At 37.6% G+C, this 27,822-nt stretch overlaps 1 protein-coding gene across 1 annotated transcript in view; it reads left to right on the top strand.

Moving 5' to 3' along the window:
- The first annotated feature begins 10,749 nt into the window (after positions 1-10,749).
- Rnf17 (ring finger protein 17) overlaps positions 10,750-27,822 on the top strand; it is a 123,627-nt gene continuing 106,554 nt past the window's right edge. The window contains exons 1-5 of the mRNA XM_034498835.2: positions 10,750-10,892; positions 13,718-13,812; positions 22,639-22,730; positions 25,612-25,723; positions 27,137-27,208. Of these exons, the coding sequence (XP_034354726.1) occupies positions 10,769-10,892; positions 13,718-13,812; positions 22,639-22,730; positions 25,612-25,723; positions 27,137-27,208 (495 nt within the window). The 5' untranslated portion in view covers positions 10,750-10,768. The remainder of the gene's footprint in view (positions 10,893-13,717; positions 13,813-22,638; positions 22,731-25,611; positions 25,724-27,136; positions 27,209-27,822) is intronic.

The raw sequence follows: 27,822 nt of genomic DNA, 5'->3' as shown, positions 1-27,822 counted from the left end.
GGTTCCTTGGATTGAACTTGGGCCGAATCATACATGGGTTTGCCATTGCAACCTTAGGAGGAGGGGTAGAAGTTGCTGTGTATCCCCCTGAGAAGGAATTTTAGCAACAGGGATCATCACTAAAGTTTACATAAATAGACTAGGATGTCCAGTGTGTATTGTGTGTTGAGCTACAGTAATGTTGCCTTCCTCCTGGTGTTTAGTCTCTAGTTACAGTAACAGTTACGACAGAGTTAATCTCTACCAGTAGTTCAGTGAACTGGAAACTCTTTCCAGGGTCTTGGACATCATGAGAATGGCCTGGCTCCAGCCCTGAGAAAGCCGCTGATGCCTTCTAAGATTCGGCTAAAAGAACCTGTCTTCCTCTTTTCCCTGCCAGATCACCTGAGTGCTCTTGGCTGAGACACCGGCAGCTTTTAATTCTACAGGGGTCAATGGAAAACAGCAAGCAATGTGACTGACACAAAGCTTAAATTTTAACTTGGTAGGATCAAGTCAGAAAGGATTTAGATTTGAAACACATGTTCAAAGCCCTGGATTCCATTGCCCAACACTGTAAAGTATAGTAATAATAAAAGCAATATTCAGCAGCAGCAATATGTAAAGTACAATGAATATCAGTATTTGTTATTAAATACCTAATGCCTATAACAGATCCCATCAGCCACATCAACCTTGCCTCACATAAGGGAACTACTCTCTAGAGGACTAGTGGTTTACCCAGTGAAGCAGGGTTTCACAAAGTAGGAGAGAGGTGTTTGCCCTGGGATAGAAAATGACCCCACAGGGCTGCATTCTGTTTTACAACAGGGTGTAAGAACAATAGCCACGCAAAACAGTTTTTGTCTGTGGATGTGCAATGACCCAGTCTCCTGAGAGAGACTCTCCTCCCTGGAAAAGCCAGTTCTTCCTCTTCTACATATCAGGTGACATTCCTGGATTCTAGATAAACTTGTGCTTTAAGGCTCCTTTGAACCTGTTAGAATAACTAACTGCCTAGTTCCCTCCCCAAATTACAAGCTTAAATAAAGCTTTTAATACTTGTTTGATTTATACTATTTTACCCTTTAAAAAGCTGTTCCTTTACAATGAACAGGGAGAGGAAGCCATGATTTGTTCTCTGAGAGCCTCTCTGTAGAATGCTGCTAGCCAAACTTGACCTGCTTGCTCTGAAGTTCATTTTCTGTTTGGCATCATCGTTTCTTAGATACCGATTTTTCTGCTTCAGACCAGTTCTCTCAACTGGCTCCTTTTACCCAGGACCCCATTCCTACCTTCTGACATATTGGACCCAGAGTAAGGCACTTTATCCCATGAGTGCAGAGGTTCTAATAGAACTGTAAGGGGAAACCTAAATGTCTTAAATGAATTGAGCCCCCCTTAACCAGTCATTGTGAAGATAAATGAAATACCACGGAGCACAGCATTTCAGTTCTAAAACTTACTGAGCTTTCTTTGCATTTTTGTGTTTTCAGAAGGAGATTTCTTGTCTCAATTTCATCCTTTCAATAAAGCAAGTGCCAGCTGAGACATACAATCCCATGCTTGCCAGTGTGATGTCCATCACTGAGGAGAAATGATGGAAAGAAAAGCCGTGTTTGCCAGGAAGCTGTCAATCAAGGACAGGATGTAGCACAGGCAGCTGTCGAGGACAGGATGTAGCACAGGCAACAAGAGATACTGTGAGTGAGTGATCAGGGAGACTTCCTGCCAGGCAGGGGACATGACAGGAGACAATCAGGCACAAGAAGATAGAGTTTTAGTGGCAAGAGTGAAGGTGGAGAAAGGTCAAGGGTCACAGTAGAGTTCTTAAAAGCCAGTTCCTTTCAAGCCAAAATATTGTTAGGCAGAAACTCATGGCATGAGCTCAGCATGCCACCTGCTTGTCCCTGAGGAGGGTGCAGTGTCTGCCTATGGACAAGCAACAGAGACAGAAATAAGATCCCCCACAAGAAGGTAACTCTAGTCACCACATCAAAAGCCATAGCAAAGAAGCACAGAATGTCAACTCACATGGGAAAAGGTGATGTGAAAGACTGTCAGGGCAGGGCTCCTGTCCCGGCCCACACTGCGCTATGCTTGGGGGCTAAGTGACCCAGTCCGTTCGGGTCAGTCAATGGGGTCTAGCAAGAGAGAGAGAGAGATGGAGGGGCAAGAGATGCGAAGAATGGAGACAAGACAGGGTGTGTGATCAAATCCCCTTTATTGAAAGGAAATCATGGGTATTTATAAGCACAAGAAGGGAAATGCACCTGAAGACACTTTACCACGTGTGCCTTGCAGCTGGGGGCACTAAACAACGAAACAAGATATGTGAGAAAAACAAGATGTTTATCAGAGTGTGCTCAGCTGTTGTAGGCTGTTGAAAAACAAGTCTCTTGTCAGGGTATATGGCCTGAGATGGCTGCAAAGATGATAGCCGCTTTTTGTTAGGAGTCAGCTCCCAACAGGCTCCCAGAAATAGACACAAAGAGGCAGGTCTATGTCTTCTACAGACATGTTTGCACACCATGTCTATTGCTATCCTGTTCACTATCAGGCAATGGAATTGCCCTAAATGTCCATAGCAGATGAATGAATAATGAAAATGTGGTACATATTTCCAACAGAATTGTATTTCACCTTAAATAATAATATTTGGAAAGATAGAAGGAATTGGAAAATATTATTTAGTGAGATAACCCAGGCTCAGGAAGACAAGTCACCATGTGGGATGGTGACTCCTGAGAGAAGAGCACAAGCAAGGAGCAGGGCAGGAAGATGAGGCAGAGGACTGGGTGATGGAGGGAAGATCAATGAAGATCAATGAAAGCAGTCCATACAGAATTTCATAAGGAAATATGTTACATGCTAATTCTAAATCTCTAAAAATTCAAGTTAATAAGAGAGGGATAAAATAGAAATAATATTATATAACCCAGGGCATGTCCCTACAAGCCTTTTCAAATAGATGGGCTTGGTCCCACTATATCTTGTTATTGGTCTCCTTAGTTGTCATAGTCAGCAAAGAATACAACTTGATATTGTCAACTATGGAGTGTGAGGGGATCCCTCAAAACTTGAGGTGACTCTACTTAGCTGGGACCTTGGCTTGCACCTTGAAAGAGAATTTCAGGATGAGTCATAGTGAAGTATGTTAGATTATTAAAAGGCAGCTATATAGAGAGAAGAGGCAAAAAGAGAGGCTTGGTCTAACCTTGGACATAACCATGATTATTCATGGAAAGGTGGCATTCTGTTACCTATGTGTTGAGAGAATATAAAACATGCAGGGCAAGTGTGTTATAGTTATTTTCTGCCATTGTCTTTGTCCAGAGGGGTAGAATTTGGGTCCATTGAAGAGGGATCCTGGGTCATGCAGCAGGGAGAGAGTCTTAACTTGATCAGCTGCAGTGGATCAGGTGATCGCCATCCTGTATTCCTGAGTAAACTTGTATATTACTTGTTAGAAGGCTGGAAGCAGATGATTTGGTTACAAAGTAGAACTGAAAGATTTCCCAGAAAGGTTGAGGATAGGGAGGAACAGAATGGGCATAGAGTCGATTCAGGGTGACAGTGACTGATCCCATAGCCAGCACTGTTGCACCAAAACGAGCTAACAGAAGTAGCAGCATGTTGCAGAGCATCAAAGGAAGAAAATAGAGGAAAAAATAGAAAAGTAACATAAAGAATTGTATCTGGTCTGGGATAAAAGAGATGAAAGTGTTTTAATCAGAGTTTTTCCATAGCATGTAAAAGATGCTTTTTGCAGATGTATCAGGAACAAATGGAACAAACAGAGTTGTTGCAGGGAGACAGCTATTAGAAGAACTTGTGTGGAACATTTTGTTTGGGTATAGGATGAAGTTCAGCAAGTAAAGCATAAAAAAATAGGTACAAACATAAGTGTGAGGATAATAAGGAGGAAAGACTGATCAGGGGAGGAGTCAGAATGGGAAGATGTCAGAATGGGGGGAGGAACACAGAGGAGGTTTGTGGTTGGATTTTTTTCTGGTCTCCACCTTTGGGAACATGGCCCCCCAAAACTATTAACTCATGTGAAACAAAGACTGACAGAAGAGAGCCTTACCAAGTGCTGGAATGAAGCAAGGCAGCAAGGACAGAGACAACTGTAGGGAATGTGGGAGGGTAGAGCTGGAGATTCAAGAGCATCTGTCAGTCATCAGAACAGGATTGAGATAGGGTATTAAGGTGCTATTTTCATGAAAATGAAATCGGTCCATAAAGACAGGAAAGGGTGTTTTTGGAAAAGACTTGTCAATCCAAGTATGTTTTATTTGCCTTTAAGATAAAAAGGAGGATGTGGGAGGAGATAAGAAGAGAACCACTAGAAAAGAAAAACAAATGCAAAACCAAGCAAACAGAAAGAAAAGAAAGAAAGAAAGAAAGAAAGAAAGAAAGGAAGGAAGGAAGGAAGGAAGGAAGAAAGAAAGAAAGAAAGAAAGAAAGAAAGAAAGAAAGAAAGAAAGAAAGAAAGATTCCATTTCCTAGGCTGGAGGTGAAGCTTAGTGATAGAACCCTTGCCTGGCCTGCTTGAGGTACTTTCTTCAATGCTGACAACACACACACACACACACACACACACATACAAACACACAAAATTCCTTTGGCCTTGGGAAGGCAGAGTAGTGAACTTGATCATGTTGTGACATGGCCACCTCACCCTGCAAGTCCGAAGGAATCTTTCCTAACTTTATCTTCTCTTTGAAGCTATAATCTCAGTTGATGACAGCTCTGTCAGACTTTTAGCTAGGACTGGCAAAAACAAATTTAATAGCATTATCTGACTAGAGTTGGGAGGTGAGGGTGGCATTTGCAACTATCAACCAGAGACACCAGGAAACAGTGTGAGTACAAAACAATGAAGTGTTTTTATTCTTTCATGGTGATATACAGTCTTCCCTCCGTAGAGAAGGGCAGGGGGGAGAAGCAGTAGGTGTGCATTGCACTGCAGGTGTGCACTGCAGGTGTGTGGGCTCAGAACAGGGACACACCCACTGGGAGGAATGCCTGGCACTCAAGGGATGTGCAACCAAAACCATGACGGTAGCATTCTGGAGACAAGTCTCAGACAATAGGCTATTTTCTATTGAAAGTCAACCCTAGCTCTTCAGCAGCATATACACTCGCATTGGAACAACACAGATGAAGTTATGAATCCTCATAGTAGGATGACATGCACATTCGTGAAGTGTTTCATATTTTTAACCTATACGACTTTCATTTCGTATTGACTGGCAAAAATAAATTTAATTTTTTAAACAATAAAAAAATATAAGCCCCAAATATACCCTGTTTTTGCTCACATACAGAGAAGGTTCATGGCCTGGGCTTAGACTCCATTTTTCTGAGGTTTCCTAATGGTAATAATTTGCCTCTTTGTAAACAAACGCAGTCAGCTAGGTTTGACTCAGGTTGACCCAGTCAACATGAGACAGCTGTTAGTAGACAGATGCTTGGAAATGGAGGGAGCTAAAGAAATGGTTGTGGAGTACAGAAATGTAAAGACATGAAATCTGCACTTTGTAACACAGGTCTCTTTCAGAGCAGGACACAGGCTGATATCATCAAGCACCAGGACATCTACTAAAGGACAGTATCCAACTTTGTTTCCAGCTCTAGAGCCAGAACCTCAGGGTTTCAAGCATCTGTAATATGGATTTTTTTTTTTGAGATAGGGTTTCTCTGGCTGTCCTGGAACTCACTCTGTAGACCAAGCTGGCCTCGAACTCAGAAATCCACTTGCCTCTTGTAACATGGACTCTTAAGCACACCAATGCCATCATCCTCTGCTGGCTATGTTCAAGCTTGAGGTGTTCTTGTGTTCCCACCCATTTACACCCATTTACCCTGATGGTGACAGGCAGGAAGTTTTTCCCCCAGAGAATAAATTGCAGAAGGGACAACAAAGACTGCAATGTTAGAGAAAGAACATTCATGGATGCCAAGACTTTGTTGCCCTGAAAATGGCTCACAGGGCTATGTCCTTGGGACTTGTAAGATCACTTCCCCAGGTTTTGACTAGAACTCTCCAGAGCTCAGGTGACTGACAGTTTCTTAAGGAGGGGTAATACAGCCAGCCCTGGCTATCTTCATTAACTCATCATAAAAGCAGGGTGGGTGCAGAAAAAAAGCCTCCTAACTCTTCCCCAGGGCAGCTATGACATCTGGCCACTTACCCATGTCATCTCTTATAATTCCCTAAGTGGAGTTTTCTGGAAGAAAAAGTAAAAATAAAAAAGAAAGAACATTGAACAGTTTGGCGATCAGAATACCCAGGGCTCTTAGCTTCACTACCCTAAACAAAAAGGTCATGTGGAGAAGGCCCAGGGATTTTGAAATGTTCTTCCTATTCCACCACCTTTTAGTTTTTAAGAAAGAAAAGCCTATCATTTCCGGAAAGAGTTGGGCATTCTATCTTCTGCCAGTTGTATATGGAAAATAATCTGCAATTTTATCTATTTATATAGTTTCTTTGAGAATTTCATGCATTCAAGCTTTTACCTTTTCACATCACTTCCCTCCAGAAACGAAGTAGCAACTAGGAGTCCGGTGCCACCTGGTGCATTTTGTTGGTATGTTCTCCCTACCACCTACCACCTGGCGGTGCACAGAAACCCTGTCTGTGAGTATAATAGTATTAAATTGACATGAAGTATATGCTGCATATTTGTAATAATAAGTTACCCTTAATATGTTAGTAAAATATGGTAAACACAAAGTTGTATTACAGACAAAACCAAAAACTAAAGGCAAAATGCTATTATGGAATTAATCTCTCTCAGTCTCTCACCAGCCCCTCTGGGGTGTGTGTGTGTGTGTGTGTGTGTGTGTGTGTATGTGTGTATACACAAATGCATGCATTTTCTTATGTGTGTGTATGTATATACTTTGAGATTGCATTACACCAATATATAATAGTTAAATTAAAATTCTTAACTCTTCCTGTTCAAATTATTGTGTTCTTATAGTTTGTTTTGATTTTATTTATTTGTTGGTTTGTTTATTTTAAAGACAGGATCTTTCTATGTAGCCCTGACTGTCCTAGAACTCAACACATAGACCAGGCTGGCCTGAAACTCACTTCCTTGGTAATAGGATCAAAGGCATCCACCACCACAACCAATTTATGTTCTGTATTAGGAAAACACCAAAAAATATAACTGAATTTTAAAGTGAAGGCAATGAAGCTTATGTAAGATATTTATCCAATAAATATATCATGGAATATGGAATAAATTATGAAAGATAATAAAATGAATATCATGAGAGAATTTTTTTAAATCAGAAATCTTATTGAAAATACCACATAAAACTAAAGCATCTGTAAATAAAAGATATAAACAGAATTCTGAAAGGTCACAGCCTAGAAGTGTATATTATTGATAAAATCTAGAATAAAGACAAATTCTCCTATATCTATAAGAACAAAACAGCCCAAGAGATGAGATTACAAAAGCCAAAATGAACACTAAATGTGAGAAGGTATCAGCTTCACTGATCACTAGAAAAAGGCAAGTGAATACTACACAGTAACCTTATGATATGCTCATTGAATTATTTTTATTAAAGATAAATAAAAAGCCAAATGACTGGTGACCCAAGCATTTTCATAGCAGGATCTACCACAACTGGAGTATTCAGGTAGACATTAAAAGCAAAAAAAAAAAAAAAAAAAAAAAAAAAAATTTTCAATTTTGTATGCCCTTTCCTTCAGATAAACTCTCCCCTAGTAATCTAGAATATTCTCTTGTCTCTGGATGGGTTTGGGATTTGAATAATGATATTTGAGTAATAAGACATGCCAGGAGAGGAAATGAGAGACAGGCATAGGGAGACAGAGACAGAGAAAGAGTTTGTAGAGCATCAGGGTTGGTGGTATACATCGGTGACTTGAGTACTTGGGAAATACATGTAAATGTTGCAGCTCTGTAGGGAAACTTCCCTACAGAAGTGTTACAGCTCTGCTCTGAGAGGGATCCTAGCTATCAGGAGCTGAGGAAAACCACAAATCACACCACACAACAAACCTCACAAGAGAGATTTATTTCAAAGGAAAAGGCCAGAAGGATGGCTGCCTCTGCTAGGGTGAGAAGCAACAAAAAACTGGGAAGAACTCAGGCTTTATATAGGATTTCTTGGGGCAAGGGGGGGGGCAGAGCTTTCCAGGGTGGTCTGGGAAAGGAGAGATTGTGTGACCTGATATTGGGGTAAGTTCAGGGATTGGTGGGTTCTATTTCTTAGCCCTGGTCATAGACTTGAGGTCAAGTCAGGGTCAGGATATTCTTTCCCTGGCCCTTTTACCCTATAGAACAGGCAGGAGGAACATGAGTAGGCAATCAGTCTGAGATCTGTTGCAAGTTCTAGGACAGCCTGAGATCTATAGTAACACCCGTATCAACAAATAAACAAGTGATCTTAAATACGCAATACCAGGGAGGAAAAAGCAATAAAACTTTGAGAAATGAATTTTTAGCAGAAGCATCACAAGATTCCAACATAAGTACTTCCAAACACAAAATTACAATACAACACAAAATAAGTCATTCTACATGAAAATCAGCAAAAATAACAATTTATAGAATTAAATTCCTCAACAAAAAAGGATTTAAATGATATAGTATAAAATGTGTTCAAAATATTAAAGAAGGGACTGGAGAGAAGGATCAACAGGTTAGAGCACATACTGATCTTGAAGAGGATTGGGGTTTGCGTTCCAGCACCCACATGGTGGCTTAGTCCTGATTTACCCAAGATTATCCAACTTCTGAGATCACCAAGGGCATAATTCTCTGCACCATGTTTGATGATATTCAGAACAACACTGATATTCAGAAGTACCACTGTACAGAACCACCTCAGATATTCATATTTTGGCCAAAATGAATCTCTAGGCAGTGAGATTGTTACTATTCAAATTATACTACTATATAATGTGTGTATATAGTGGTATGTGCCTGTTACCCCAGTAACTCTGGAAACTCAAATGATAGACCACCAGAGTCCAGAAGCTTGAAACCAACCTGGGAAATATCATTAAACTCTGACTCAAAAAGCAAAAGGCAAAATCAGACTTATACTTAATACCTAGAGGAAAAGACAGTAGTTACATGCTGAAGAGGTAGTCATCATGAGGTTTCAAATTCTAAAACAACCTCCAAAGGCTGAAAAGACACCAGCTGATAAAGAGGAAGGAGTGGGTGTTTGCAATGAGGGAGAAAGACTACATTTTTTTTAAGGTAAGAGTAATCAACATGTTACATAAGAATACTGGCTTGATTAGTATTAAGAAGCACCTTTCGTTCCATCATGAGTCAGTAAAAACTATTGGATGGAAGAACAGGAACAGATTTAAACATCCACCTTTCCTCCTAAAGGTAACAAGGCATAAGGGTTTTTCAGTGGGGGTATGCCTATAAACTTTTTAAAATCAGTCCATCATAAAACTTCTCAATTAGTAAAAGCCATACCTGTAAGCATTGCTATTTTCAAAAGGCATTCAAAAAAAAAAAAAAAAAAAAAAAAAAGCAGCCATGTTCTTAGTAACTCAGAAGTGGATGACACCCATTAAGATACATTCACTTTCACAATGTTTCAATACACATACACCAAATTCAAGGTACAAAATTGTTTTTACAAAAAAATCTATATAAAAAAATGTCGATTGCTGTTCTAGGAGGCGTGTGCCTCTGAACACAATTTTTTTTTAAAACATTCAATCACATATACAATACAGAGCAGGAAAGAGAAACTATATGCATGGGCTTTATTCTTAACAGCTGAGTTGGATCCAGCACCTTCAGGTGCTTCTTCTGAAATACTCCTGTCACTCAGCTGCCAGATTCATTCTTTGTTCACAAAGCCATTCCTTGCTTTCCTGATTAAAGGGCAAAGTCCAATATTCAGGACACTTCAAAATTCTTCAACCTCCACCATCCCCCACCAAAATCTCACATTAAGGAACCTAGTACCTTCACTGAATGATTTATAAATTAATTCCTTATCAGCCGCTGTATCTCCCTGTTAAACGTTTCTCCTTCAGTTCTTTCTCCCTGGAATTCTTACTTCCTGATCACTCCTATAGTATTAGTGGGGTTTTAGAATCTAGAGAAAACCTTGCAATGTCTAGGAAGACTTTCATACCACTGTAAACCATATCGACTCTGTGTCTTCACAAAATTCTAGCTACATGTCTCTCAAGCAGAAATCTATTAGTTTGCAAATTCTTAGCATCTCTGATGTCTCCCAGGATAGTGACTTGTAGATGAGGCTCAGCAGCTGTTTGTAATGAGCATCGCTTTGTTTGGAATTAATTGGGTCTCTCAGAAGGGTAGCTAATTGACTTCTTAACAGCTGATATCAAGGTATGTCAGAGATTGCCGCCCTGACCCACAGCAGATGGAGAAGGGGCCTCCTTTGTTCCAAAGGCCTGATACTTGAGGGGCCCCTCGCCCCATGATGTAAGTCATAATACACAAAGTCCAAATTAGAGTTGATTCAAGTTGTAAACGCGGTGGCTCCTGGGTAAGACTTGAAAAGTAAACTCAAAAGTAAAAGAAGGCCTCTTTCAGTATCACAGGACTCCAGGATAAAACGGAAAGCCAGCACCACAGCCCGAGCAACCTGGGGGTGGGGGGTGGGGGGGTGGGACCTAGTCTCTCGGCCTCCTAATTGGCTACCTATGGCCACCAGAGTCCTATGATTGGCCCTCGCCGCGAGGGCTGCTGGGACTTGCACGTGCTGGGGCTCTTCAGCTCTGAGAGGAGAAATGGCGGCAGAGGCTTGTTCAGCTGGGCTGGCTTCCTGTCACCTGGTGGGGAGTAAGAGTGGAGCGCAGGGTGCTTCGGGGTGCCAGTGCTCTCGGTGTGGAAGGAAGGTGTCCGTTGCCTCCGGTGAGGAGCCTGGGGCTGGCTGGGTGGGCCTGTGGGAGCTGCGCTAGGCCTGTGGGGGAGGGTCAGGCCGCGAGGGTGTGTGACCCGCACCATGGGACCATGGCTTCCGGTCACGGCTTGTGCACGGTTGGGCCCTCTAAGATTCTCTCCACACACCCAGGAAGATGGAGACAGAGATGCGAGGTGTTTAGCTCTGCTGAGTCTCTCGAGTCGTTTTCTCATAGTTCCCCAAGTTGATAGGCTCATGAAACAGCAGGCGAGGAAGTAGGGAGCTTATTAACTGGAGTCACCCTCCTCAGCCACAACATTTGAATTTATTCTTCCTTTGATAAAAAAAAAGAAGAAGAAAGGAATGTTTTGTGATCTTGTGATCAAGAAGAAATAAAACGTGATTTTTCTGGGTAGTTTTTCAGTTTTTCTTGAAGGAGTGATAAGTAGACTGAAAAGTTCTTAGATGGAAAATAAAAGGCCCAATTTATCTTAATGCGCTGCTGGAGAAATTATAGTTACTTTTGTGACTCTTGGGATATTGTTTTTGTTTTTTGAGGAAGCAGTACTGAGATTTTTTGCCTTTGTTCACCGTGCTCTTACTGAAGTCATTTACAATCTTCAAAATGAATTTTCTTTTTTTTTTTCTTTTCTTTCCTTTTATTTGTTTATTTGGTTTGATTTTTCCAAGACAGGGTTTCTCTATGTAGACTTGGCTGTCCTGGAAGCACTCTGTAGACCAGGCTGGCCTGGAACTCAGAGATCCAACTGCCTACCTCTGCTCCCCAAGTGCTGGTATTAAAGGCATGTACCACCACCACCTGGCTACAGAATGAATTTTTAAATTCAGATTATGTTATGTAACTTGAGTACTTTAGAGAATTTTAACAGGTATGTTATTGAATCAAAACTCATGGAATGACTGAAAAGTTTTATTCTTTTACCTGTTTAATGTTTATACTTTAAAAGTGAAGGTCAGTGGGCTCTTTCAAGATGGACACCATTTAGGAGACAGAACCTTCTGTAGAGAAACACTAGTATTTTCAATGGGGAGCATCAGCTCTTTGGAGGTATTTGTTTTGCAGTACTAGGTAATGAACCCAGGTCCTTGTACATGCTAGGCAAACTAGCTGCCCTTAGTCTAGCCTCCTAAGTAGTTGGGATTACAGGCTTGTACCTTTATGCTTGTTTAGACCACTGTTTCTGTTAGGTAGAAAATGCCCATTTTAAAATGAAAATTATTAAAAAAAATAAGATTTGTGAGCATAACCTTTTAAACCCAGTGGTCTGTGCATCTGTATTATAAGATTTAATAACTTAACTGAAGAATTAGTTAATGCTTTGTAAGCTGAAGTGTGCTACAGGTGAGCTTGTACAATATCAGAAATTTTTTAAAACAGTTGAAAATTTTTATTGACTTAGTAATATTAGCCCTGAAATTTAACCAAATTTCAGTTTGCTGAAAAATTAAAATACTCTTCTAAAAAGTTAAATTAATAAAATTATTATAATTTAGCAAGAATCCTATAAATGTGTTCTAGCAAAACATTACTAACTTTAGTTTTCTCAAAAAAAAAAAAACAAACCCAACAACAACAACTTTGCTTTGGGGTATAAGAGTGTTTTGCTTGCATATATATCTATGCACCCCACATGTGCTTGGTGCCTGAGGAAAAAGCTGGCCCCTATTTGTAACTTTATGGGGAGGCAGAACCTGACAAATCTCTGGGGTTTACTTGTCAGACATCCTAGCCTATTTGACATGCTCCGGGCCAGAGGATGACCCTCAACAGACAGAGTGGACTGCTGCTATGCAACAGAACTCAGGGTTGTCCTCCAGCCTCTGCACGTAAACACATGTGAATATACACATACTTACAAAAATAAAATATCTCTCAGTTTTAAAGTTATATGATTTTTAAAGTTTATTGCATTAAGCTTCAAAGTCTACCTAGTACATTTAAATATTTTTAAAAATATTTAAAATTTATAGTGTGTGTGTGTATGTATGCATGTGTATGTGGTGTGTTGATGCACACATGTATGCATTTGAAAACCAGAAGAAAACTTGCAGAAGTCCATATTATTCTTCTATTTTGTAGGTTCTAGGGATCAAAGTCAGGTCACCAGGCTTAGGAGCAAACACTCTTACCCAGTGAGCCATCTTGCTGGGTCACATTCAAATCTTGATACTATATTTTCAACCAAGATTATGGTACTTTTCACAAATGCTAGGTTTGTAAAAATAATCTTAATGTGGATTATAGCATGTGGTTTCTACCCTGGTTTCCATCCTTGCTAACATCTTAGGTTACTATGAGAGAATTCTTATTAGTGTTTCATTTCATCCTTCCCTAACCCTCTCATAAGAGGAAATACAGGGTAGTATTATCAAACATAAAGAAGACTATACTTGGAAACAGAAGGTTGGAGTCTGGATTAAGCATTTTAATTAGCCAAATTACCAGCGCCTTTTCCTATCTGTAGATTGAACACAATATTTGCAGCCAGTTAGACATATTTATGAAAGTCAAATAAAATATGTCAGAGCACTTTGCATGATTGTAAGATGTGACAGATTCATAGTTGTATAGGTTCGAACTGTCTGGATCCATGCAAACATTATATAGCTCTGCATGATTTTGCTTCCTGATTTTTCTCCCTCCTTTTGACCTCTGTAGTTTCTCCTAAATGTTGTTTTAATAAGTCAGCCAATCTAACCGAACTAGGGATCTTTTATATATAATAGAATACCTTTTTAATTTGCCCTTTGATGGGTAACTATTCCCCAATTCTACAAATTGAAGAATTTTTTATTGGTGAAATTTCATCAATAGGTCACCACCACAAGTTTCCATGTGGACATCCCTTTTGTGAACTGTGCCTGTTAGCACCTCAAGAATACACTACAAGTAAATGCACTGACTGTGAGGTAAGTTTTCTAATCTTTCATATTGAATACACTTAACATGTTATAGGTTAAAATGTTAGACAAAATGTATCTAATCAGAAACTAGAAACTTTTAATTTAGCTGTATAATCTCTGACTAAAGCAACATTAGCAGAAGATAAACGTTTCCATGGGCCAGGAAGATGCATCTTCAGGTAGAAGCACTTGGAGTACAAACCTGAAAACCTGAGTTTGGATCCCCCAAACCCGTGTAAAAGCAAGATGGGAGTTTGTCCTCTGACTACCACACTCATGCAGTGGTGCATATACATCCTCACTCACAGACATGTGCACATGTACACATGCACACAAGACATAAACATTAAAATAAAGAGAAAATTTTTCTATCCATTTTAGAATTCTTCAAAGTGATAAAAAAGATTAAAGTAATAGATATTGCCCACATACTTTGATTCTTAGGAGACATGGTGGAAATTTACCTCTTTTTATTTGTATCGGTGTAATGTATGCCTTTCAAAAACCCTTCCACCTTTTCTGTGCCAAGGCCATGCAACAAATACGGGACTCTTCTTTTTTTTTTTTTTTCTCTTCATCTCTGTGTTGATGTTTGTAGAGACATTGTACTGTAAAAAGACAGAGAAGCAAAACAAATGCCAAATGTTAATATTTACCCCAGAGGTACTAAGTTTATAACAATTCAACTAGGGCTAAAATCTTTCAGCCCTTAAAGGTGAGAACAAATTAGTGCTTTACATTTAGGACAAGTACAAATATAAATACAGTTTGATATCTATAATATGTTCCACAAAGTTGACTGTAAAATTCTATAAACTTACTATTTCACTGGAGAGATGGATTGGATTTATATCCGTTAGCTTATAATAGTTAATTATCATATATCCTGGCAGGGTGGTGGTACATGGAGGAGTAAGATATAGATGAGGGTTCTTGTTTTTATTAGCCTTATCTGAGCTTCTACATTCATGAGATAGAAATAATGCTGGTTTTTCTTTAATATCATGATTTTAAGAATCACAGATAAATGATGTAAAAGTACTCTGCAGACTTCCAAGGCATTAAAATAACTTTTCATTATTTAGTTGCAGATTTATTGCCTTTCAGGTTATATAAAGTACAACTATATATGCTGAGATTTGTGAAAGCTTTAATTATAACAGATACCTGCTGTTTTGTTTGCCTTGGAATTACAAGTGATGCCCTTTGTTGTGGGATATTCCTATACCTTTGATCTTTGTGGCATGAGTTCTTCAGATGTGGAGGTTATATGTTTGAAGACAAAGAAAACCCTCATACCCCATGATTATGGTGGTAGATTGTGACAGATTCAGTCTTGTGGTGGAGGAAGCATACATGGAGCAAAAAAGAAGGTAGCTGGGACTATCTCTGCCATTGTCCCCTTTATTCTAATGTTTAACAGTAATCTTTTTCTTTTTTTTTCATTTAAGCAAGTGATATGCGTATTCTTAGGATTTTGAATAACATCATACCATTTAGAATGTATTTGCAAATGATGGCTTTGATTTTAGGATTGTGATAAATCTACTTTGAAACATTTTAACTAGTTTTATTGTTACTTTGGGAGCAATAGGAACTGCTCCTCTTTTCCTCTGCAACTGCATCCCTAAGACCTGGTGACCAAGTTTATATTCAGATTTTTGAGATATCCTAGATCATCCCTATTTAATAAATGAGTTCTTCAGAAAGCCTTCCTGAAGTTGGTACTCATTCCTTTTATATTGATACCTAAGACTTATTGAGAATAATGTCTAGAAAGAATGGAAAAATCTGCTCTAAATTAGTGAACAATCTGAATTTAAGAGATGTGGTTTCTTGCTTTGGAATTGTATCTGTACTTTTTAAATTGAGATTTTAATACTTGTATTTATTGATGGCTTATAGTTATAATTTTACATGGAGGGCACTTGCATTTGGATTTAAATTAAATTAAAATTTAATCCAAAAACTATTCATCCACAATTAATAGGTATTATTTTGTTTTTCTGGATTTAGGTGAATATGAACTTACATTTATATTTCCTAGTTTTATGGTTTTTACCTAAAACTATGTCTGCTTTTGATTGGTAGTAGCTAATTGTTAATAATAATCACTGTATGATTTTTAGTAGCAAAGAGATAAAATTTTGTACTGAGATAGACTCATATAGATAGCACTCTAGAAATTCTGCCTTTTTCTTGGCCTTTAGAATACTTTCAAAATATGTTAGTTCAAGGTAAAAAGATAAATCATCCAGATAAAGAGATAATTATTAAAATGTCATGTGATTGAAAATGTCACTATATAAAAATTTCACATAGAGTTGGTTGTAGTGGTACATGTATGCCTTTAATCCCAGCGGTCTGGAGGCAAAGGCAGATTCATATGAGTTTAAAGTCAGCCTGGTCTTATAGTTAGTTCAGGATATCCAGGCTATATCGTGAAACCCTGTCTCCAAAAAGTAAACTAATTAGATAATATAGTATCTTGGTCCAGAAAGCCTTGTTAGATATCACTGAAATGAGAACCATAGAAGAAATTGACTTGTTTGTAATCAAGTGGGGAGAAAAAAAGATATGTAAGTAGATGAATGATATTGGAGAAGAGGGAGGACACCAGGAAGAGGGAAGATAGGAAGAGTAATGGGATGTGTATCTGATCAGGGTATATAATATGCACATATGAAAATGTCACAGTGAAATCATAGTTTTGCATAATTAGTATACACTACTAAAAAACTCACCTTTTTCATTTATGAACAAAAAGTAACATAAATAAAATGTAAGTGATAAGATGTGGTGGGTAGGGGCTGGAGAGATGGCTCAGCCATTAAGAGCATTGTTCTTGTAGAGGACCCAGGATCAATTCCAAGCACTCACATGGTGACTCAAAACTATCTGTAACTCCAGTTTCAAGGGATCCAACTTCCTCCTCTGGCCTCCACAGATACCAGGCACAAACATGGTAAATAGACATATATGCAGGCAAAACAATACTATATGCATTTATTTACTAACCCATATTATTACATATATGCATTTTAAGTTAGGAATCTATACAATTTTAACTGACATCTTGCATCATTGTATTTAACATTTTTTGCATACTTTCTAGGAGAAATGTCCTCTATCAAGTTTGCTTCTGGTTACAGTAACCTCTTACTAAAAATGATAAGCTAAAAGAAAATTAACTAAAGATGCAATTTCATAATTAACCATAAATTAAGATTTTAACTTCTAATTTTGAGAATATGCTTTAAAATATCATTCAGTCCAGTGTGGTTTGTTAAAAGTAACATTTTTCTTCCCTAACTAAGCAAATAATACATAGGTAGCACATTTTACTTAGAGCCTTGGAAGAAGGCCTGGAGAGATGGCTTAGGAGTTATTGGCACATACTGTTCTTGCAGAATTCAGCTGCCCGTGTTGGGCAGCACAGTCATCTATAACTCCTACTATAGGGGGATCCACTGCCCCTGTCTTTCACAGGTACCTGCAGTCACATGCACACACAACAAATGCACATATTTTAAAAATTAAAATAAATTGTTGAATGATAAAACTTCATATTCTTCCATGCAAAGTCTTTTACAATGATGACAATTAGTAGCCTGTAGCAGTCTGCCTTATGTCTTAGCAACATTGACCCATCTTCTGAAAGTCCACAATAATGAGTACATAATAAAGCAATTTTAATTAATTCAGAGTTTTCACAACTTTTCAAACCCGTTCCCCTTTTCAAGAGACCCTGTAAGCAAAAAATTATAAGCAAAAAAAAAAAAAAAAAAATCCATGTAATCGCTAGCTCAAAAAGAAATTTCTATCTTGAATTGCTATGTTCATTTTAATGTTTGGCAGTTTTATTGGGATGGTGAAGATATCTCCTTTTTAAATTGCATTTTCCTACCAATGAAACTTGATACTCCTGAAGTGGAGTAGCTTTTCATGCATTGTGCATGTGAAGAAAACAGCTGATAAGTCCTTCACAGAGCCTTTGCATGTCTTCCTTTGAAGTATCTTTCTCTTAACTGTAAGGCTACTCTATGCAATGGAGTTAACACTTGATTTGTGTAAATATGTCTTCTCTACCTCTAATGTTGACTTTTACTAAATTTTGCTGTTTAAAAGCAGACTTTACTATAAATATATGTATATTTTAGTACTTGTGTTATAAAGAATATATGTTTAGAGCTAGCTAGAGATATATCTCAGGAAAAAAAGCACTCGTGGCTCAGGCCTTATGATATAGGTTCAGAACCCACAGTGAAAGGAGAGAATCAACTCCCCAAGTTGTTTTCTGACTTCTTTGCATAGCACATATATACCTACACTCTCATACATATACAAAAGAATAAAAATATTTAGATTTTTTTTAAAGTATATATTTAGGAAAGATGGCTGATAACACACATGCTTGATTGACCAGAATCTCCAGGGAATAATCTGGAAATACTGGAAACAGCCATCAGAAAAGCTTTCTAAAACAGCTAAGAGGAAAAGGCTAAACCCTGGACAGTAGCAGCAATAGTAGGAGGAGCTAGGGGAACCTTTGGAGATAGATACTTGGTACTGTCAACCAACAGCAGAAGCAAGATGCCATCTCAAAAAGACCCCTGCTGCTGTGGTAGCACTTCAGCAGCTTGAGAACCTTGGTAAAACATACTCTCAGAAAACTCTTAATTGTTGTGAGTCTGTATGCTGAAAACCAACAGGTAATATTGGAAAACTGCAGGAAAGCCTTGAATCATATTTCCATTCAGCAAGCTGAAAATTTGGAACCAAAATAAATACCAGAACTTTTGACTCACACCCAAGCACCTTGCTGGATATTGGGTGCACAAAGACAGGACTGCATTCACAGCCAGGGTCTTGAGAAATTTTCTCTGGTACTCCAGATCTGAAACTTCCCATGAAACACTGTCCACAGAGTAGGACAGCATCAGTAATCCAGTATCTAAAGGAAGACTCAGAAGGGAGAACAGGTCCAACCATTGCAGAGGAGCCCTAGTGACAAGACAACATTTCTGGAGCTGGAGAAAGAACAAGTGACAATCTAGAAAGCCAACATTCAGGCCAGTCAGTTTTCATATCCTACATCTCCACACAGCATATTCTTTCCCTATATCTATTCAGTATTTGTTTGATATCCGATGTCCTTTTAGCATTTGGCCTTTCTCAACTCTAGTCTTGTCCTGTATTCTCCCCTCCCCCCTCCAATCCCTCTTCCCTCCTTACTGTTTTACTTTGTTCTCTCCATAAGAACATCTGGCCTGACATGCAGGGTCTCTGCCTCAGGATCCTGAGAAATGATGCTATTCTTTTTTTTTTTTTTTTTTTTTTCCTTCTGATAGGGTATCTTCTTCCTCTTTGGGAAAATCCCATCATTCCACTTCCACTTTTTAAATTCCCTACTGTTGAGTGTAGCTCTTGCTACCCTGCCTAAGCTCCAGGAACAGACCCTGCTACCAGCCCTGCCCAGAGAATATTGGATCCTCAGATGAAAATACACACACACACACACGTTCAATTTGGGGCACAGTTGTTGGGCACTACCTATCTCCTTCCCTTATCAATACTCTTAGCTCCTCACCACTCCACCTGACCTCAACTTTAGTTGCTCAGTTACTTCTAATCCCAGGTAAACATGCCCAGATGCCCTCCTGTGCCTACTTCACCCAAGATACCACATGGCTGCTTGGCTTTTCTCTCTCCAAAGCATGGCAAACTTTCCCTTCCTCCCTTACTCTTGCATCTGTCTCTTGACCGAGGGAACCCAGAAGTCCCGCCCACTCTTTCCACCCAGCAATTGGCCCATGGCTTCTTTACTGACAGATCAAGAACCTATTGGGAACAGGACCTTAGCATCAGAACCATCCCTACACTCTACAGTTCCTTCTTCTACATTTATCTTCTACTTTGTTATCCCAATACTAACTACTAGTCTTAATGTCTTTTTTTCTTTCTACTTATACCCACAGTAACTAATATAGTACCCACAGGATTCAATGTCCCCTTTCCCTAAAATGATTAAGGCTTAAGGGGTGATTATTTCATGATTGACTGTCATTTTGATTTTATCCAGAGGTCCTGAGTCTACCACTGGATAATGACCTTTGTTGTAGATAGTGTTCTGTTCGAAGGGGAACACTAGAGATAGGCTCTGGTGTCCTGGAGACCAATCCAAAAGATAAAAGACAAGTCATCCCTACCACAGACTAGCTCTTCCTGAACATTGTAAACTCTTTCACTAGAAGAAGAAAGGTGACCTAAAAATATCCAACTAACAATCTAACTCTTAATGTGCAAGTCCCAGCTGTAAAAACACAAGAACATGAAAAAACAGGATAACATGTCTACAAAATCTGCCAATCTCAGAGGAGTAGCCTTCAATGAGGGTAACTTAGGCAAAATTCCATACAAAGAATTCAAAGGATGATAAGTGTGTTTGAAGCACTTAAAGAGAACACTATAAACTGAGAGAATCCCCAAAGCACAAAGATAGCCAAGTAATCAGGAAGTCAGTACAAGATATGAAAATTGAATTTAAAAAGGAGATAGTTTGAAAAGAGACCCTTCTTCAAAGATGTTGGAAATGAAAAATTAAATGTTATAAAAAACTCAGGTATTTGGTCCATGGTCATATACCTAAAAGATTCTATATTCTACCACATAGATGCTTGCATGTGCATATTTATTGCTGCTCAGTTCATAAGAGAAATGGAATCAGCCTAGATTTTCATTAACAGAAAAATGGGTAATAAAAATATGACACACAGTAGAATTTTATTAAGTCATAAGGAAAATGGAATTCAGAAATTTATAGGAAAATGGATGAAACTGAAAATTAAGTGAGATAACTTGGGTTCAAAAAGATAAACACCACATGTTCTCTCTGATTTCACTCTTAGCTTCTGACATTCATGTATGCGCATCTATGTGGAAGTGGGTACATGTAGATCCAAGAAAACTAGGTAAGAGTTCATGAGAGAGGGATTCTTTAAAACGGGAGCATGGACCATATATGATTCAAAAGTGGAAGGCTGAATATTGGGAGTGAGAAGCTTTAATTGGGGAATGGGAGTAGGGAGATGGAGAAGATTGGGTAAAGGTAGTGTCACACAAAACTAAAAGTATATGAACAGACCATAAGAAAATCTGATACTTAATAAGATAATAAAAATAAGTTGTTTTTTTTTTTAACAGAAGTACCCTTCGTGAATAAATAAAACTGTCCCACAAAGCCATAGGTTATTAAAAAAAATTCCAGTGCCAGATTAGTGACTGCAATTTTCTGAGTTCTTGGTCAAAGAAGACCCCAGAGGACCCCAAACAGTATAGGCAATTGTCACTCCTTTTGGTAGCAATAAAAACTGTTGCTAGGTGATAAAAAAAAAACTATTGCTGAAAACATCAAATACATTGGTCACAGGCGCCTAGTGAAATCAAACTGGAACTGGGCTAGAAGCTTCTTCCCTCCTTCTTAGCCCTCATTGTGCCAGGAGTTGCCATGAAGACTTACTAGAGAAGAATTGTCATCAGTAGCCTTACTCACCTGTAGACTTTGAACTCAGTCACTCAGTCAGGATGAACCCACCAGTTTAATAGTGGCCATTCTGTTATGGATAATCAGTGGCTTTCTAATTTGATCTAGTGGCTGCTGCATAGGGGGGAATTTACACCTGTTACTTTCAACCTGGTTAAAAAAAAAATCCATCACTTGGGAGGTCATAGTGGAGATCTACTGCTGTTGATTTGCTAAATAGACATGATGTGTCCATCAAACTGCCTTCTAAACAGCTATGGTTTTTGCCCATAGATTAATGTAGTTGTCAGCTTTGGTCAGCGATGGTTCTTTTCAGTGGTCAGTGGTGACTGCAGGAACTCATCGATGGTCAAAATATTGATTAAAAATGACTGTTTAGTGCCCTGCCATGAATGGGACTTCACCAAGGCTCAGGGAATGCAGAAGAGTGGACAGCAACATGCAAGCCAGAGGAAAGACTGAAAACACAGGCTCCCATTCCTAACTAAGAAGCTATATGTAGTTGATACCTACTGGTAAAGGAAAACTCAGTTTCCTCCAGTGAAATCTTACTGAGTATATTAATCATACCCCCACGTGTGCCCCATGCTTAGGAGTAGTTGGCCAATACAAAAGGAACTCAATGGTATTTTTGTAGATTGTTAGCCTCATTTTGCTTTGTTTGTTTGTTTTTGTCTTACTGGTCTTCTTTTGCTTGTTTATTTTCATTTCAATTTGGGGGATTTTTTTTTTAAACAGCATTGCTAAGTTTCAGGTGTTGGCCTTGAATGGAAGATCCCTCTGTCTTAGCATTTCAGGTATTTGGGGATACAGGCCTATACTACCAGGCATGATTATTAATTTTATATTTGGTGGATTTTAGGATATTAAGTCTATCTTCAGAAAACTGGCACAATTATCCACTTACTCAATTCTTGTTTTATAACCAGTGATGTTTTTAGAGTTTATGCTATATAGGATTTAATAGTTTTGAGAAGAATAAAGATATCATGCAGTGTATTCTTTAATAGCAAATTTTAAAGTATTATCACAGTCATTTCCTTTAGAATTGTAATGAAGGATTGTTTGGGTTACTTTAATGTTCTGTTTAATAAATAGCCATTAAGGTACTAATTTCCCCCATACTGATTAAGGTAAAACCACAAGTACAGTGTCCCCTTGATTTAGAGAATTTTAGAATCTTTATTGTTACCTGTTCCTTTTTATGAATAGCACACAAAAAGTTATTTGCGTTCTGCATTAGTGGAATTTAATGACTATGAATTTATTTAACGTTATTTTGTCTTAAGGTTCATAAAACTGTCAGTATGAATCAAAGACACTACCCAGTAGATGGATTTATTAAAGAAGATTCTTCTCTGGAAGCATTGCCTCCTAAAATGTATGTTCTTGTGTGCATTTACTATAGCATTTTAAAGCTCAGTATTACAATTTTAGAAATATTGATTAAACATGACTGCTAAATGTGTTTCTAGCCTGTTGTTTATAGAGTGCTACTTAAGTTCATTAATTTGTCTTGACCTCTGGATCTAGCTCCATAAAACGGCAGCAGGTTATATACACGTGGAAGAGTGCAAGAAAGCCTTCAGACAGGAGGCCAAGAATCCAGAGGGAGCGAAAGCTAGTGCAGCTGAAGGATAGTAATTTATAAAGAAAAAGGAACTTCTCTGTTGATCTTAAGAATGACAAGAGTACAATATGAGTTGGAAGGTGATTTAAGAGGTAAATTATAGCCGGGCAGTGGTGGCGCACGCCTTTAATCCCAGCACTTGGGAGGCAGAGGCGGGTGGATTTCTGAGTTGGAGGCCAGCCTGATCTACAAAGTGAGTTCCATGACAGCCAGGGCTACACAGAGAAACCCTGTCTTGAAAAAACAAAACAAAAAAAGAGGTAATTTATAAAAAGAATTACAGCAACTTTTGAGTTCTCTTATTTTTTTCCATCTTTCTATGAGACTTGGCCTTTGAATTAGAGATTTTTAGTACCACGTAGTAATTATATATAATAATGGGGTTTATTATACTTTCATACATGCATATATTTTATCATATTTAACCTCTTTATTCTTGATAAAGATTTTTTAAGCATAACTGAGCTAGACACAACCATTATGTTATTCTTTTATGGCCTTAACCATTTAGCTTTTCAAATCAAAAATGCCCTGTTAGTCTATAATCCTGTTACAGAACACAAAGCTGTCTTGTTCCTCTCTATAACCCAAGAGCAATACAAAGAACAAAAAAGTAATATTTGTTAGATAAAAGCCTTATTTTTATTTTTTTCTAGTTTTTGTGAATTCTTATGTTAGTCTTCATGTTAACTTTAAAGCTGGGTTTTGGTGTGAAAAGAGAGATAAAATTTGGCCTTTTAACTTTTTTAAGTGATAAAAAATTTTCTTAATAGCTATCTTAGTTAGGATTACTATTGCTGTGATGAAACACCATGACAAAAACAACTTAGAGAAGAAAGTTTCATCTACAGTTGCATGTAACAGTTCATCATCAGAAGCAGTAAGGACAGGAACTCAGGCAGGGCAAGAGCCTGGAGGCAGGAGCTGATTAATTTTATAAGTAATACCAGGTAAATTATCCACGTTTCTAATATTGTTATTCATTACCTCCTACAGATTCTTACTATCCCACTATCTTCTCTGCCTATAACCTGTCTTCCATTGCTACTGCACCACTTAATTCTCTTGTTCTCTTCCTCTCTTTCACTTCACTTCCTACTCTTCCTTGCTCTCTCATTATCATGGCCTGTCCATTTCAACTTGAATTACTGCATTTTCACTATACTACCATAGTTTTTCTTCTAGACTTTAATGAGTTATGGACAAACTAAAAGAGTGATTCTAGTTGTATCTTTGGGTAGAAAACCTCTCACTTGAAGTTTGGCATCTAATTTGTTAATGGACACAGTACTTCTCTCAACTCCTGTAAATAAAATTCTCCAGACACATTCTCCATGAGCCCTGTGCAAATGATGAGACCAAAACTTTAGGAACCATTGTGATTTGGTGGCCATAGATCTGTGTCCATGGAGTAGCCATTTTATCAAATTTGAGGTTGCCATATTTGGACATTTATAAAAGTCCAACAGATAATGTATTAGACAGTGTGGAGTGAGCGTAAAGATTAGGGATTATGGTAGCTGAAGAGGGCTCCCTCGCACCAGAGGAGGCAGCAGTCCTCCCCCATTCAAGCCAGTCACTGCCATGTTTAGACAATTCAGTGCTTTCAGAGGCTTTGCTTTACTCCAAAGGTCTTTACTTCATTTTGAAATTTTCTGACTTAAAAATGTCATACAAATTAATGAAATCATACTCCTGTTGTATATGTATAATGTTTGTTCTAAATGACTAGTTTTTAAATTAAGCACTCTATATAAATGTATATTAGAACCCTCATTCTTAAATGTAATTTTGTTCAAACAGTTTTATATATAATTTGTTTAGTGTGACATTTTGAGGTTTTTGGGATAGCGTCTCATGTTACCCAAACTTGTAAGGATAGAGATTAGACCCTTTCCTAATACCAGTCCCTTCTAACAATTTGACAAAATAAGTTATTAAGCATTTTCTATGGATCATGTGCACTATGCTGTTTCATCCTTAACAAAGGCCACTTTTAAATATAGCTGATGTTTCTGCATATAAGTACTGCTTACCGTGCTCCTCCATGGTTTCTGCTTCAGATTTCCTCTTGAGCTCCTGTCTTGATTTCCCTCAGTGATGGGCTATGACCTGTTACCCAGAATAAGCACTTTCCTCCCCTAAGTTACGTTTTGCTTATCACAGCCACAGAACTATATAGTACATAGTCACACTAGGTTTGTTTGTATTGTCCAGCTTTTATTTTCTTAATTTATTTTGTCTCAAAGTGCTCTTTAACTATTGCAGTATTTCAATAGAATCTTTATAACCATTGTCAAAAAAGTACTTCTTATTTGTGTGCATGAGTTATTTTAATTGATGAGCTTAAAACATCTCAACATCATTAATATTTCTGCTCAAAAATACCAAGTAAAGGTGAATAAGAAATTAGAACATGGTATAAGGTGTCACTTATAGAAATTTGCTTAAGTTAAATTTATATTAAAATTAAGTTATATGAAAATAATTTTTACTCATGGATTCTCATTGATAATTGAGAATATATTCTTATAAATCATCATCTGAATTATTTTTGATACAATAAAAATGAGAAAGATATGGAGATTATATTTATGCTTACATTTCAAATAGCACATTTGACCTTTTGCAGGGTAAATAACTGCTCTTCAGATCTTGAAAAGAAAGTAGACCAGCTAATTATTGATCTGGAACATTCATCCTCCGTACACAGGAATGTTTCAAGCCCATCTGATGTACTGTCGGTATGAAAAACTTTGGTCATGAAGTATTGTGAAACCAAACATTTGGCTTTATGTTGGGTAGCTGACCTTTTCCTCTTAGGATCCCTACAATTCTGGATTCCTTTAGAAGCTTAAAATGAACAGATAAACCTACTCTCCTTACTTGAATTTTTTCCTTTGCTGTCTGATTGAATAGTTTTAGTGTGGTTTTATTACACAACTGTTTGTAAATATCTCTTTTCCTGAGGCATACTTTGACCAAATTGATTTCGAAGTTCTTGATAGTTACCTGAATATAGCTTTCTCCTCTGTGAACATAGTTACTTAATACAAATTCCCTGAAACATGTACAGTTAAAATTTTCTAAATTCTGATTATAGTTTTCTAGTTATGACATCCAAGAGGCCAAACTGCATTTCTTATTGATAATGATATTGTTTGTTTTCAAAGATTGAGTTTTACCTACTACTATTTTGGATAATGTTAATGGTAAACATTTACTTACTTTGAGCTTAGAGAACAGACTCCAAAATGTTAAGTTAAATATATAGTCTTTTGTTAAAGAAAATAATCATGGTCTGGAAGAGGGGCTGGAGTCTGAATCTTATTTGTTCTCTTTTGTTTTAACTCTAATTTGAAAAAGAAACAAACAAGTGAAAGAGTAGAACCTCATGTTGTTCAAGCTGGACTTGAACTCACTATATAGTTGAAGATGATCTCATCCTCCTGTCTTTACCCCCCCCCAAATGCTGTGATCACAAATGTGTGTTACCACATCTAACTATCAACTTAATATTTATAATCATCTTTTCCTAAAAACTGTATATACTTTTTTTCTTGATACATTTTTCTGAGGTAATTTTAAATTGAAAAATGGATTCAAAATACAATTTTATGTTAAGCATTTTTATGGTGGCCTTAGCAGTACATGTTTGTACTGCTAACTGAGGCAGATGGCTCATAGATCACTAAGGATGGTGGTATGTTCCTATAACCACAACACTATAAAGACAGGGCAGGAGGATTATTACAAATTTGAGAACAGCCTGATCTACATAATTGAGTAAACACATAATGAGACCCTTTCTCACAAAGTGTGTGTGTGTATATGTGTGTTTATGGGGAAAAAATCTAGAATGTTATAACAAAATGTTAATAGTTTCTACTGGCTGAGGTTGTATGTCAGTGGTAGAATGCTTGCCTAGCATGCCTGAGGTGCAGGTGTTCTATCCATATTATGGGAATAAAATTGTTAATTGTTTTTATTCCTAGATACGTGGGATTAGAAATATTTTTATTGTTGTTTTTTGCTTTTATACTTCTGTGATAGATCTTTGTTGCATTTGTAACCAAATAATAGCTCAAGTTTTTGCAACTATAATGTATCTAATTATCTATTTTTGTGTTTTATATTCGTATATGGTTTCCTTTTAGGAGACGGAAGAAATTGATGAAGCACTGAAGATAGCAGGCTGTAATTTTGAACAATTAAGTAATGCTATAAAAGTAAGCATTTTGAGTAAATTGTACCAGGAGATAAAGCATGACCTCTTTATTTAAAAAACTACTTTTTAATAAACTTTATTATAATAAGTTTGCAAATAAAATTATCGTGCACCAAAATTCCCCAGGTCTAATGTCTCTGCATATCACTGAATGTCTGTACAGTTAATTCACATTAGATTTTATACTTTCACTATTGAATATGTTTTTAATATAGTTACCACCAAAAGTCCATGGTCAAATTAGAACTAAAAAAACAATTAGCTTCATAACCTCCTCCATAACTTATGTCCATTACTTGAATTTAATCCTTCTTTATTCTTTAATATTTACCATTTCTTTTTTCTTTCATTCATGTTATATACACATACACATATTTATATACATACATAAATATTATTGGCTATGTTCTGCATATGAGTGAGAACATGTGGGTGTTTTTTTCTTTCTGAGATGGTGTGTCTTCAGTTAATATTATACATTGTAAACCCACTCATTTCCTTTTGTTGGGGGGTGTGTGTATGTGTGTCAATATGGAGGATTGAACCTAGAGTGTGGTGCATGTGAAGCAAGCACTCTACCACGAACTACAGCCCTAGCCAAAGTGACCTTTATAA

This window comes from Arvicanthis niloticus, chromosome 3 (assembly GCF_011762505.2).
Source record: "Arvicanthis niloticus isolate mArvNil1 chromosome 3, mArvNil1.pat.X, whole genome shotgun sequence".
Lineage (NCBI taxonomy): Eukaryota > Metazoa > Chordata > Mammalia > Rodentia > Muridae > Arvicanthis > Arvicanthis niloticus.
The sequence above is the reverse complement of the archived record's forward strand: the minus strand, read 5'-3'. Positions and strand labels throughout refer to the sequence as shown.